The following is a 14463-nucleotide window of genomic DNA, read 5'->3' on the forward strand; positions in this document are numbered from 1 at the left end:
GATCTCTTTATTTTATTTGTTTAATGCAAATCAAGACAAAGTAGACTACAAGTCATCTCGCCTTCCATTTTCAGGTATGAACAGTTAGGCACCCACCTTGGGGTCCATTGAGCTCGAAACACCCAAAACCGGCGTTAAAGCTTAGAGGTTGGCAAGTCGGAGTGAGGATGATACAGGTCAAGAGGGTGAGTGTGAGAGAATAGAGAGGAGAAGTGAACCAAAGGTGTGTTAAGGAGTGAAAGACCTTGATCCTCACGTTACGAGACTATTTATCTTTGTTATAAAGAGGTTACCATTACTTTTAATCATTAAATATCAAATTAGACGACTTGAGTTGTGTCACGAAGTAGAATTTTTTTTTAAACTTTTAATCTAATCAGTCACAATCTTAATACCACCCAATTTAAAATCTATCAACAAAAGTTTTTGTTACCTCCTTATATCAAAAGTATCTTATAGTTTCTTTTTTTGTAATCGGATAAATTTTCCTTAAGGATAAATTTTTTACAGAACCCTAATTATCTATCTTATTTCATGGTCGACCCTCCTTCCATTTTTTTTCAAGCATCATAAAGAAATCTTTATGAATTTCACCGTACCCTTCATCTCTTATCTCCCTAAATTTATTCATTTTTTACCATAAAAATCAGCCTCAACAAACTGTTTTATATCATTTCAACCAAAAAATGTTTCAAGAACTTTTTTAACCCAAAAACTTTTTTAACCCATCCCATTATATCTTTAATCCAAAACGTTTCAAAAATATTTTTTATTATAATTTTTTTCTTTTCAGCTCAATGCCACGATGAGGGCTTCTTATCTCTCTCATATTAAGTTGAAATGGTATAAAATTTTTTGTTGAGACTAATTTTTATGATCAAAAGCGAATAAATGAGGAAGATAAGAGATTATGGGTAGGCTGAAATCCTTAGGGATTTTTTGATGTCGCTTAAAAGAAAAATAGAAAAAGAGCCTACCATGAAATAAAATGAAAAATTAAAGATTTTTTGATTCTACTTAAAAAAATAAAATAAAAAGAGATTCTACCATAAAATAAAATGAAAAATTAGAGCTCCATAGGAAATTACCCACAAGCACTCTTTCCTTCTCGCAAGTGCCGTAGAAACGAGCACTCTTTCTTTAACTTGCACGTGCCAGAGAAACATTAGCGCGGTAACCGTGATTGGTGCTTTCGTTCTATTCACGGACGGCCGTGGCCAAGTACCCTGGTTTACACTTTCAGGTTCATATAGAAACAGTTGAGATGGTAACTCTAAATCAAGGGGCATGGCGGGGCCTGCGTCTTACACTGCAAATCAAGGTTTTCGTGAACAGGGAAGATGGATAATTTCATGGATGGTAATGGAGAAACTGTATTTCTCCAGGTAAATTAGGGCTTTTGTGAACATAGGAAATCGATGGATATGGGCGAGGTCATGGTAGACTGGTTTTCTGGTGCTTTGTAATTGCGAATTTAGGTTTTTAAGAGAAGAGAAGATGGCGACCAGGGCTAGGTCATGGAGGACTGCGTTTCTTACTCTGAGGGACGAGATGCTTACGTCTCCTGCTCCTGCAACTGTTTTATTGCTCCTTCGAGACCTTCTCTCTCAAGCCAAATCCATATCGCCTGCAGCTCCACATCTTCCTTCCCATGAAGTATGAATACCCTACCCTAATTCTTTCTCTACATTGCACGTTCTCATCAGTTTTCTGCAGCAATTATAAGGATTGATGCAGGGAATAGATTAAGGCTGCTCGGATGCATTGGCTCTCGTTTGTATTCACATCACTGTTTGTTGATTTATCTTCAGGAAATTGGAAAAGAGGAATTTTGTAAAAGTAGAAAATGTTAGGAAATCACTCATACCTCTAGAGATCGTTTGGATATCTGGAAATATATTGTCTGTAAAATATATTACTGGCGTAATACATTACTGCATATACATTACCATAGATTGTTACTGTTTTGGGTAGTATTTAGATGCAACTTGGGAATATATTAATGGCGTAATACATTACCAGGGCTTGTTACTGTTTGGGTAGTATTTAGATGAAATTTGGGAAATATATTGCTATTGTTGGGCTATGTGTGGAAGAAATATAGGAATCCATTACCAACATGTTACAAGCACTCACTTATAAACTATCATTTCTTTCTTTTGTTACAAAATTCCACCGAAATGCGGAATTAAAGTCATAATTACACAATTCCAAAAGATTTTCTAATAATAACATCATCACCGTTCTAGAGAGAGAGAGAAAAATAAAAGTATTAATAATCACCATTCCAAAGATAGAGAGAACGCAAAATATTGATATTAATCATCATCATTTTAAAGAGAGAATGAGAACGTGAAATAAAATTGTCATTGTTCCAATAAGATTTACTAATGTTATCATACTCTGTTTAATTTCAGCAGTATGTAGCTCACCTTGATTATAAAAAGAATGCGCCAAAATTCATATAAGAGAGTATGAAAATAATTATTGTTGTTCATATCAGATATAACCTAAACTCCAAAGAAATTTCCTAAATTGTAAAGAGAGAGCCCATATCAGGATTCAGAAAAAGAGCTCGAAAAACTCAAGAGAGAGATTCCCAAATGATGAATCATACAAAAATCTCAAAAGAAATTCCATAGAGAGATACCCACATACAAAAAGCAATTATCATATAACCAAAACCCAAAAAGAAAAATGATTGACCTTATGAAATAAATATTGGTAACTACTGTGTGATAACCCCATGATCAAGATTTTTGAAACCTTTCATAATTACTGATTTATGTAAACTAAAATAACAAGAACGAGCCAAATCAACCTATAACTTTATTGATTTTATGGAAACTAGAGTAACAAAGAACGAACCAAATCAACCTAATCTTACCTCTTCAAATCAACCCCTTTGGCCTGTAAGATGTTTACTGTTGGAAGAATCATTTACCCACCAAATCCTACTTTTATAGGGCATTAGAAAAAATGAAAGCCCTAAATTTTTTAGGGCAGATTTATGTTATAGAAAAATAAGTAAAAACCTAATTTTAACATAGAGAGAGAGGAATTGCTCTTACTTGGACACGGTAAGAGAGACAGATACTGACTTCGAATAGGGTGAGAGAGGTTGCTCCAAGAGAGAGAGAGAGACAACAATTTTGCTTGAGGTTGCTCCATATTTGTTGCTTCGAGAGAGAGAGGTAGCAAATTTGCTCGCAGAGGTTACTTGCACGATTTGCTTGTACAGAGAGAGAACACAGAGAATGGAGGCTCGAAGAGGGATAGAGAAGAGAGGTTGAGTTAGCAGCGAAGGGATTTGGAGAAATGGCGCGTAAACAATTACCTGTCACATCCTGTAATTAATTTCTTACCTTACCCACGTGTAATAGTTTTTACGATATATGGGGAAATGATGTGTAATCTATTTTCATTTCCTTACTCTTTAGATGTACCCAAACACCGAAAATGCTAGATTTTCTTGTAATATGTTTCCTTGTAATGGATACTTGGAACGACCCCCTAGAGTTTACTTGTCCTCTGAAATTCCAAGATTTTTTCAGAAATTTGGTGATTTTTCACTGAAAATATGTAGAAGAGTAAGAAGTTGCGAGTTGTTCGATTTGGTTAGAGGATTTGTACTACCAAATTAAAAAGTGTTAATACTTCTATAAGCAGGAAACTTAGGTCTTTTCTGATAACATGGTCACAACATTATATAGTAATGAACACACTTTCAAATTTTTTACTTGAAGAATATGTTATATTCTTAGTTGATTTATGTATGGATTAGCCTAATAATATATGGTTTTTTTTCTTGATATTGCTGCACTTTTAGTCTGTCAAATTGTTTATCTGTTAAGCTGGTTTTGTTTTATGTGCCTTGTGACAGTTGTTGCAGACTTTATAATTTTGTTATATTCATGCTTTCAGGTGGCATCAGATGTGATGCTACTCGTGCAATTGTTGGGTAGCCTACCAAAGAGTGTGGAAGCATCTGATGTGTTTATTGATATCTGCCATTTGGTAAATCTCATTGTTTAACCATGTCCTATAACTTGCATTGGTTTCCATTAATGGGTTTACGGTGGAATAGGAATCCATTCTTGATGTTGATTTTGTTTATTTAAAAAAGTTCTTGCTGTTAATGATACTCCAATGTTTCTATCAAGTTTTGCAGCTTACAAGTATCATGATACAATTATTTTAAGAACATATTCATATCATCCCTGGACTATGACAAAATAGATGGAATACAAGTTTGGTAATAATAAGAGTAGAAATGAGGAAGTAGTTAAGATTGATGGTCAAGAACTACCTAAAAGAGATTGTTTCTGATATCTAGGGTCAATAATCCTGGAGAATGGAGAGATTGATGAAGATGTCGCACATAGAATTAGAGCAAAGTGGGCGAAGTGGAGTTGTACATTTGGAGTTTTACGTAATCGCCACATGGCATTGAGACTGAAGGGGAAATTCTATGGGACGGTTGTAAGACCAGCCATGCTTTATATGACAGAATGTTGGGTGGTCAAGAAGCAACATATTTATAGGATGAGTATAATTGAGATGAAAATGTTGAGATTGATCATTGGCAAGACAAGAAAGGGTAGAATTTGGAATGAATATATGCGGGGGAAACTTAGGTGTGTCTTCAATAGGTGATAAGATGAGGGAAAGTAGACTTTTAGTGGGTTGGCCATGTGCAACATAGGCCTAATACAACATTGGTTAGGAGGTGTGATTTAGTTCAAGTGGAGGGCTCTAAAAGGGCAAGGGGAAGACCCAAAAGGATGTAGATAGAAGTAGTAAAAAAAGATATGGTCTTTTGTTCTTACTGAGTGTATGACCATAGAGAAGAATGGAAGAACATGATTCATGTAGCCAGCCCAAATCATTGGTATAAGGATTGGATAGTGACATTCATATCATCCACGACATTGCTTGAATTTTTTATCATAGTAACGTTTGTTGATTGAGATGTTTTAAAGGGATTCACATGCTTTGTTGGGGTTCTGCGGCTATTTAAAGGCCTTGTGAGAGCATGTAAAACTTTGACTATAGTGATGTGATAACTCTAGTGGGAGTAGGGTCCGACAGGATAAAAATTTTATTGTTCAGAGGGACCAAAGGAGGCATTTCTAATGGCATTTCTAACTTGCATATAGGACATAGGTTTCGACGAGCTTGGTTTGGGTTGACATCTAAAAATAGAAAAAACCTTAGCCTTGGACATATGGCACAATGTGGAGGGTTTGTAGGGGCATCCCTTGATGAGGTCAGAGAGATGCTCAGGGTGGTCGGCCAGGGGACTGTGTGATCCCTGTGTTGATTGACTGGCTTGAGAGGACAAGGGCTCAAATCCTCATCATTGCCATTGTGTAGACACTCGGTCCCCGGCTGAAGGAGTCTCAGGAAACTGAAAACTTGGAACCATAGATAACCTAAGACATCCCAGAAACACATACCTTAGGATTACTAAGTACCTCAGAATCAACCTGTACACAGTCCATATAAACTAGCACCCTGAAGCTCTAGCTTTTTGCACCCTTCAGAAAACAGTCTTTCGGGCCTAAATTTGATTCCAAATGAAAGTAGAGGTCACAAGCTTTCCAATGGCTCAAGAATCGCTCTGATATGATGTATGCTTGAGAGCTATGGCCCTTGAGAATTCGTTTGAGAAAATGACCATTTGGTCCCCATCGAGGCTACTGCCAACTCTGGAGAGGGGACCACCAACGCCACAGATCTGAGGACCCCAACGCCAGTGTGACCAACCACAACACCCAGGGACACAGCGTTAGGTCCCACCAAACCAAAGATGGAGGTGGCAACACTGTCAATAATAGTGTATAAAATGATTGTCTGAACAACTGGCTTGAGGACCCGTCGGAAAATAAGGCCCGAAGAGTCATGAGAGCACAACGTTGGTGGCGTGCTAACGTTAGTGTTGGCGATGCTAACGCCACCCCTAGTCAAACTCAACGTCATGAACATTGACTCTGCAGCACATATGATTGAATTGGAATGATTAAAACTCAGATCTGGTGTTGTCAATGCCAGCACTACAGGTAGCAATATTGATAAACGTCTCCTCCATATACTTCTGAAACAATGTTTTCATTAAATGAAAAGGACCAATAATTGAATTTGAATGACTACAACCCAGAGTTGGTGGTGCCAATGTCAGCACTGCGGGTAGCAACGCTGACTAAACTTTTCTCCATACACCTCATGAACAATATTTTAATTAATTTGGATGGACAATCATTGGAAATGAAATCATAAAAGTGAGATTTGGTGATTCCAATGCTAGAGTTGGAGCTAGCAACGCTGGAGACATGAAAGGACGACTGCTTCACCAGTGCCAACGCCCACGTTAGAGGCAGCAGTGTTGAAGAGGGTATGGCGTTACTGTCAGTGCCAACACCAACATTGCTGACAGTGACGCTAAAAATCAGTGAACCCAATCGACACATGACCACAAAAATAGTGTTTCCATTAATGAAAAAAGACGTTTTGGACATGCCTAAATGAATCATCAACAACGTTGGCACTGTAGACATGACTTTGAAATGATGATGGTGCATTAGTGGCAACATTGGTGGTGCCAACTCTAGCGTTGCCACCGGTGGCTTTGGGAATCAACGGCCCAGATTGACCTGCAATTTTATGACACTATTTAATGAATGTTTTTCTATAAATAGGGGCCATGGGCTCCGAATTTGAGCAACATTTAGAGACTTCAAACCTTAGCCAAAACTCTGTCACATCCAAGACTCAATCCCCTGAATGAGCTAAGCCCGAGTCTTAATCTTGACATCCTAAAACCCAAATCTCGACACTATCACATACCAATCCATCTGATATAAATATCTTCTACCCGACGTACTTCAAAAGACTGGAAAAAGTCAGCGCACCAAGCACGATTCTGAACTGGCCACCAACTCCGGGTGCAGGGCCTGGGAGCAGGGCTTAAGGTTGGCTTTTTGTTCCTTTACTTGGTTATTTTTTGTCTATTTCAAACCTTTTTTCTCAAATATCCTCATCTCTTATCGAAAACTCTCTTTTTAAAATATTCTAGTGGATTCTTAGATTTTTCTCCCCTCAAGCCGGTTTTTCCAACAGTCAGTACAAGAGCGGTCCGACAAACTAACCCTCACTTGGGTTATAATTCGACGGGACCCTTATCCTCTACTTTTTCTATAGACGAGTTTGCATGCGAAAATGAGGCGGAGGGTGGATTTCCTCTACTGAAATTTTCACGTATAAATGGTGGGCGTCAGAGTGTGAAAATTCCAGTTGAGAAAATACAACCTCCACCTCATTTTCGCGTGCAAACTCGTCAATAAGAAAGGTAGAGGATAAGGGTCCTGTTGAATTGTAAGTCGGTCGAGGATTCAGTCATCGACCGTTGATTCCCAGCGCCACCGATGGCAATGTTAGAGTTGGTGCTACTAACGCTAGCACTATTGTACCATCAATCATTTGAAAGTCACGTCTACAGTGGCAACGCTGTTGATGAGTCACTTAGGCGTGTCCAAAACGTCTTCTTTCATTAATGAAAACACTATTCCGGTGGTCATGTGTTAGTTGGGTTCACCGATTTCCAGCACCACTGTCAGCAATGTTGGCATTGGCACTGGCAGCGGCGTCACACCCTCTTCAACACTGCTGCCTCCAACGTGGGCGTTAGCGCTGGCGTTGACAGAGCTGGCTTCCTGTTATGTCTCCAGCAGATCGAACTTCAACTTTGGCGTTTACACTATCAAATCTCAATGCAATGATTTCATTTTTAATGATTGTCCTTCTAAATTAATAAAAATACTGTTCATGAAGTGTATGGAGAAGACTTTAGTCAGCGTTGCTACTTGCAGTGCTGGTGTTGACACCACCAACTCTGGGTTGTAATCATTAAAATTCAATTATCGGTCCTTTTCATTTAATGAAAACATTGTTCCAGAGGTGTATGAAGGTTACTTTGTTTAGCGTTGCAACCCGTAGTGCTGGCGTTGGCAACACCAGATCTAGGTTTTAATCATTCCAATTCAATTATTTGTGCTGTAGAATCACTCTTCAATACATATGAGTTTGACTGGGGCTGGCATTGGCACCCCCAACTTTAGCGTTGCCGCCACCAACGCTGCGCTTTCGTGACTTCTCGTTCTTTGTTTTTAGGCGGGTCTTCAGGCCAGTGGCTCAGATAATCATTTCGGACACTGTTGCTGCCAACGTTGCCGCCCCCATCTCAAGCACTGGGGGTCCCAACGATATGGCTTTAAGCATTGCTGGTGGTCATGCTGGCGTTAGGACCCCCCTGTTCTGTGGCGTTGGCGCTACCTGTGCCAGCGTTGCCTGTGGTCTCGCTGTGGACTAAATGATCATTTTTTTGAACAAATTCCGAAAGGCCATAACCCTCAAACTGTACATCGTATCAGAGCGATTCTTGAGCCGTTGGAAAGCTTGTGATCTCTACTTTCATTTGGAACCAAATTTGGGCCTGAAAGACTGTTTTTTGAAGGGTCCATAATGTTCGAGCTTCAGGGTGTTAATTTCCATGGTTATGGATGTTGAGATTGTGTACAAGTTGATTTATGAGGTATTTGATGATCCTAAGGTCGATAGTTTTGGGATGGTTTTAGGTTCTTATGGTTTTAGGTCTTCGGTTTCCTGGGACTCCCTCAGCTGGGTATGGGGTGTTTACCGGTGCGAGAGCGACAAAGACATTGCATAGCATGTACACTAGATAGCCGTCTGGAAGCAGCAGCAGCCTATTGGGGCATATTATGTACATGTGTGGAAGAGATGACCCCTTGCCCCATTATGATAGTGTGCAAAAGTTGTATGGGATTTGGACTAGTCCTCAGGGGGAACATGGAATCTATGGACTAGAATCATGTTCTCCTCATTTATTGGCTGACTTTGATGGACCAATCATGAACCCCTGCAATAGGCTGTGGGTCATGGGTTCAATTGGATCAGTTTGAAAAGATAATTGTAGTTCATGATTGCTTTAATAAATGGAGTGCCTCGGTAAGTTCGCATGTTCCTTGACCTGATGGATCCAATTCCCATTGAATTATATTTAGATATGTTTGTCTTGAATTATGGATCATTAAAATGAATTTTTAAATTCTATGTATATTTTATTTTATTAGAAAGAATTTTAGATAGCTAAAAATTGAATTTTCAGGGTTCTGCCAATGCAAAGCTATATTTATGTTAAAAGGTTTTGGGGTATGTGAGGGCCTATTTCGAATCAGGCCGAACACGTGGAGGTGTGGGGCCCACTTGGGTCCCATAGGACCTTCGCGCTCCACCTTGTTCTCTCTCTCTTTGGTTGGTTGTTGACCAAGTCCTCTAGAAAGAAGACCAAGATCTGAAAAAGGTTTAGAGAATATTTGATCAAGTGAGAAAGGATTGATTGAATAAAAAATGGTAAGTTGTTCCACAACTTGAGAATTTTTGGAAATTATATTATATTTTCCTAAAATCTAATGTTTGATGGGAATGGGTCAAAGGAAACTGAGGGATAATGGTTCCAAAACGGTCCCTTTAATCATGATGGCTGATTCAGGGAATGACTGACTGATATCTCTTCACCCCATATGCCTCCTTAGATCGACAGTTAAGATTTAGTCTCAAGAAGATGACAAACCCTGGACCCCAGAAACCCCAGTTTTGCACTATAAATACCTTCTATGAGGGATGGGCTTACATAGATCTCTCCCTATACCTCTCTCTCCTCTCCTTAAGTGGCAAGCCTCTATCTGTGCTCCTCTCTTTCCCTCATCTCACCTCTCTCTCTCTCTCTCTCTCTCTAGGTTAGGGTGAAAAGAGGTGGCCATGCCTAAGACATAAAGAAGGGGTGGGACGCCCTAGTAAACCAAGGTGTAAAAGGTGGCTCTATTCCATAACAAAGTTTTGTCTTATGCTTTCATAAATTAGATTAGGGTTTGGGTATGCTTGCCAAATTGTGAGGCAAAGTTGATGACCTGGATCCAGTGTGCCATTGGTGGTGGAGACCTGGATTGGGATGTAATAAGTGCTTGGGGGTAACCCTTGGCAAGGTAATCCGGTATTTTGTGGGTTCATTCATTCTTATGTATTGTATTTTGATTTTAGTTGTAAAAAAGAGTTTTATAGCACGCTAGTGATAATCCTAGATTGTAGTTGGGTTTTATTTTGAATTAAAGTTGTAATTTTGGACATCTGTTAGTGTTCTAGCTGGTATAAATACAATAAGATGAGAAAATTTTTTAGCTGTGTATTCTTGGCTAGATCAAATTGTCCACCTTTCATGCTTATGGTAGTTAAGCTATGGTGCTTCACCGCGAATTGATGGTTCAAGTTTCTCTTCCTAATTAAACTTATTTTAATGGCGGGGGCCTTGCTTTGATGTATGATATACTATTATGTTACTCAATAGTCATATGCTACTATGCATGTCAAGTTTTATTTTCATTCTCAGCATTCGACATTGCAATGTTGTTTTGAGATTTGGGGCTGGGATCTATATTTTGTACTACAAAGTTAATGGTTTCTAGATAGATGGTTCGCATGTTTAGATGGAAGAGGCCTTCGTTAATCGAAAACATGCATTTAATAAGCCATAGCTGGATTGTCAGCTAAATGGATTTCCAAGTACATTTAATTTCATATTCCAGTTTGTGTGCAGTAGAATATTATTGATTGATTCTCCATTCGAACTACATTCCAGAGGTCAAGTACATAATTGTTGGGAATGGGAACGTGAATGGTTCCGCGAACGGGGGCAGGATCGGCGGATCAAATCTATACTGAAGATCTCTGTGCTAGGGATTGATGCCCATACAGCCTCAAAGGTCGGGATCGAGGTCCATGTGTGTTGGGGATCGAGCTTCTTTATTACATAGGATTGAGAATTATTGTATAAAGGTGCGATATCCTATACGTAAGAAGCGCAGTTCCCAAAGACATAGTTTTGAGTTTCTTAACTCAGGGAGCGCATTACTAAAAATGATCCAAAATATTATGGAGCGAGGAATAACTTTTATAGGAGCGAGCCCCACTTTCGTAGAACACAAGTTCCTCATGTAGGTAATCAGGATCTGTGGTTTTAAAATGTAGCTCCCCGGCATTGTTAAACAATAACATGTAAGCTTAGTCTTCTATGAAATAACTAAGGAACTTTAAAGCGGTCCCATATTGGTGGGATCTAGATGCTATATATGGTGATGCTTGTGTTCCGTTATTTTGGAATCTAGATCCCAATGCACTCTGGAGCGCGAACCATAAGACTAGGGAACTATATCCTGTAATGTTCGGGAACGCGAAATTAAATTGAAAGGAACTAGTTCCCTTATAAGATGGAGCGAGATCCCGAAAACACTAAATTGAGTTTCAGATGAGATTCGCTTCGGGATCGAGAGAATCGAGGTTCTGCAAGGGATTGCCTAGCAAGGGAGGAAATCACGGTAACTATGGTCCAGTATATAACAGGCTTATTTTGATGGTTCATGGGCATTGGAAAGCAAATTAGATAACTGATTTAGTTGGTTATTTTTCTCGAAAATTAATGAGTTGGTTCTTCTTGGGTTGTGGAATCCTCAGTTCTTCATATTCCAACACTAATTTTTCTTCAAATATAGGTATTTCCACGGAACTAGCTTTCCTTATTTTTTATTTTTATTTATTTTTGTCCTCTGAGGAAAATGTCTTGAGATCTCCTTTTCTTGTTCATTTGCACAGATTCAGTATTAAGAACAGACCTAGAGTAAGTTAATGGAAAAGAAAACAAGGAGATCAGCATGTGACATGAATCGTAGAAGCAGGATTTATCTAATGAAACAAGGGGGGTCCTTGTATCAAACAGTGAAACTGCATACTTATTTTTTCTTGATCATGAAAATCTCCCATCCCTCATCCCAGCAATTTCTCTTGCCCACTATGCGTACCATAACTTGCTGGCAAACTTCTGATCCACACCTTTCGGAATTCCCTCAAACCCTTCGCAAATGTTTTAGCTTTAATTAACTGTAGTAGCTTGATTGCCACGTTTTAAGTACTCTAGTATTCCTAAAGTAGCTTGATTTGAGTTTACTGCTAGTTCATACAATGAGAAACTTTAATTTTAGCTTCTGACATGCTCAATTACAGGAGGGTGTATGGGTTCCAGGCATCTCTAAATGGGAATGTGGTGCTCTGCTGATACCTTGTGGGGGGTATTTTGTGTATATTTTGTTGCAACTTGGGTGGAAGCTGCTATGCTTCTCCATGTTATTAAGCTATATTCACATATTTCTTAACACAATTGTTGCTTTTATATTAAATGGATACTATTATGGATGGCATCCTTGACTATCTGGGATTCCTTCTAAAATGGTGATCCCACTCTGCTGTTAGGACTCTTCAGCCTTGGAATAATTGTGTATATTTTGATTTCTTAAGTGCTTTCTTAAGTCTCTCGCTGCGGTTCTTGTTGCTATAGCCTTTGAAGGCTTTTTAAGTTGGTCTCTTGGGAATATTATGTGTAAGAAGAATCATTGTTATGAGAAATTGATTAATAAGAAATGACCTGATGAGGGAATCTGTCAAAAATGATAATGGTTATCACCTTATAGGGATTCATCTTTGTGGTTTTCTATATGACCTTGATCTCAGAAATTTCCTGTCTTAAGAAAGACACCTTTGAATGTGGTCAAAGCTTTCCCAAGGAACGAGATTGCAGGCCAGGAAAGATGCCTTTCTTTTTTACGCCTTAACAAATGCTGGTAGTTAGCTCTTACCCGATGGGACTCTCGTCATAGACAACCTTGATCTTAGAAAGTGTCCTTCGTAAGAAAGACAACGCTGCATGTGGTGAAAGCTTTCTCAAGGGACAGAAGTTGTAGGCCAGGAAAGGAGTCTCTGTTTTATGCATTTGTTGGCAGTTGGGTCTTACCACATGGGATTCCCATTATAGAAATGAATTTGGGTATTTGAGATCCGGGTTCCATCAACAGTTTCTCTTACAGTTTATTTACCAAGTTTATCAGTTGTGGTCGGCTCCGAACCTTTGACATTCATGCACCAACTTGAGGGCGAGTATGCATGTGCATATAGGTATTTATGTATTTGGTGTTTCATATGTTTGCTCATGTTTTTATTGTCAGGGAACATGTTCTTATATGATTGTACATACATATATTTTAATGAAAATAAATCAAGAGCAGTGACTTTTGCTAGATCAACTTCATTTCATGGGTTATTGTTATCAATTGATTCTCTCTCTTCTGCTCCTTAACGCAAAACCCTTACCAAAAGCACCATTCAATTTTTGGGGGATTTCATTCAAGATGATGTGAATTTTTTCAATAAAATTGTTGGTTGTAATTTTCTGTTTTGTGTAACAGAGAAAATTTATGAAAATGGACACTAGATAAGAGAATCCAATTTAAATTTGACTGCTGATTCAGGCAATTATTTGTGCAGTGTCTATCCAATCTATGGTCTGCATGTGACTGTGGAAGGACACGATGGATATTGGCATTTTATTCACTCTTTTCTACTACCCTTCTCTTCTTTTCTCTCACCTGCTTGTTAGGTTTTGTATCCAGATTTTGAGATCAAATTTCTGTACCATTATTTGTTTATCGGGACTACAGAATGTCCTCGCATAACTTTCTTTTTTCTTATTCCTTGGAATAGCTGGGCTTCTTAAGAGCTTCACTTGTTGTTCCATATTGTTTACCTTCCTGTATTTATATGCTTACTATTTTATCATTTGTGTTTTCTTATTACATAATGGAGATCTATGATATTAGCTGTCGAGTTCGTCTTGACTTGCACTCAACTTCTCAAATTGCTATGATGAACTTTCTTGGAAGCGTTCTGGAGCATTTTTGCTGCGAAGATGAAGTGAAGAGAGACTGCATTGGCGATTCTGGTATCAAGAAAAAAACAATGATGGAGACTTTGCAGATTCTTGGGTGAGTTATATGGAGCATAACTGAATGCCTCATCGCTTGTGTGGCACGCTAGCAGTGGTTTTATTCATGTCATTAACTTAGGGGACTTGATTTTAGGATTAGTTTAGTAAACCTGTCTAGTCTTATCTTGCAATCTGTGGTATGATAAACATGCACCTGGATCTCTTCACCTTCCTTTCCCAATTATGATGGAAAACTTGAATTATAGATAGGGCCTGTTGAGAAAACATGGTTTACTACCAGTGCACCTCATCCATCATCAGTGGGGATTGACTGCGGCATGCACCTGGCTCTTGTAAAATGCTGTGCTAGCATATCTGATTATTTCCCAAACATGAATATACACAATCTCTGTGAAGCTTTTGATTCTGTTATCTTGTTGAAGCTCCTTAACCTCTGTTATTGACTGTGGACACTCTTAACATCTTACGATAGGATGATAATATGGATGATATAATATCCATCAACCATATTACAACAGTGACATAATGGAACTTTATGAGACACATTCAGAATGAACTGC

The 14463-nt window shown here is 38.7% G+C and overlaps 1 protein-coding gene across 6 annotated transcripts in view; it reads left to right on the forward strand.

Moving 5' to 3' along the window:
• The first annotated feature begins 1078 nt into the window (after nt 1-1078).
• Nucleotides 1079-14463, forward strand: part of LOC18436451 (ARM repeat superfamily protein) — a 69799-nt gene continuing 56414 nt past the window's right edge. For all 6 annotated transcript variants that reach the window (XR_016040035.1, XR_016040033.1, XM_088845806.1 and 3 more), the window contains exons 1-3: nt 1079-1656; nt 3925-4017; nt 13762-13940. Coding sequence is in view for 4 of the 6 variants with exons in the window: in XM_088845806.1 (XP_088701932.1) it covers nt 1498-1656; nt 3925-4017; nt 13762-13940 (431 nt within the window). In the remaining 2 variants the exon portion in view is untranslated. The remainder of the gene's footprint in view (nt 1657-3924; nt 4018-13761; nt 13941-14463) is intronic.

Source organism: Amborella trichopoda, chromosome 9 (genome assembly GCF_054954075.1).
Source record: "Amborella trichopoda isolate Santa Cruz 75 chromosome 9, AtrichopodaSantaCruz75HAP2 v2.0, whole genome shotgun sequence".
Classification (NCBI taxonomy): Eukaryota; Viridiplantae; Streptophyta; class Magnoliopsida; order Amborellales; family Amborellaceae; genus Amborella; species Amborella trichopoda.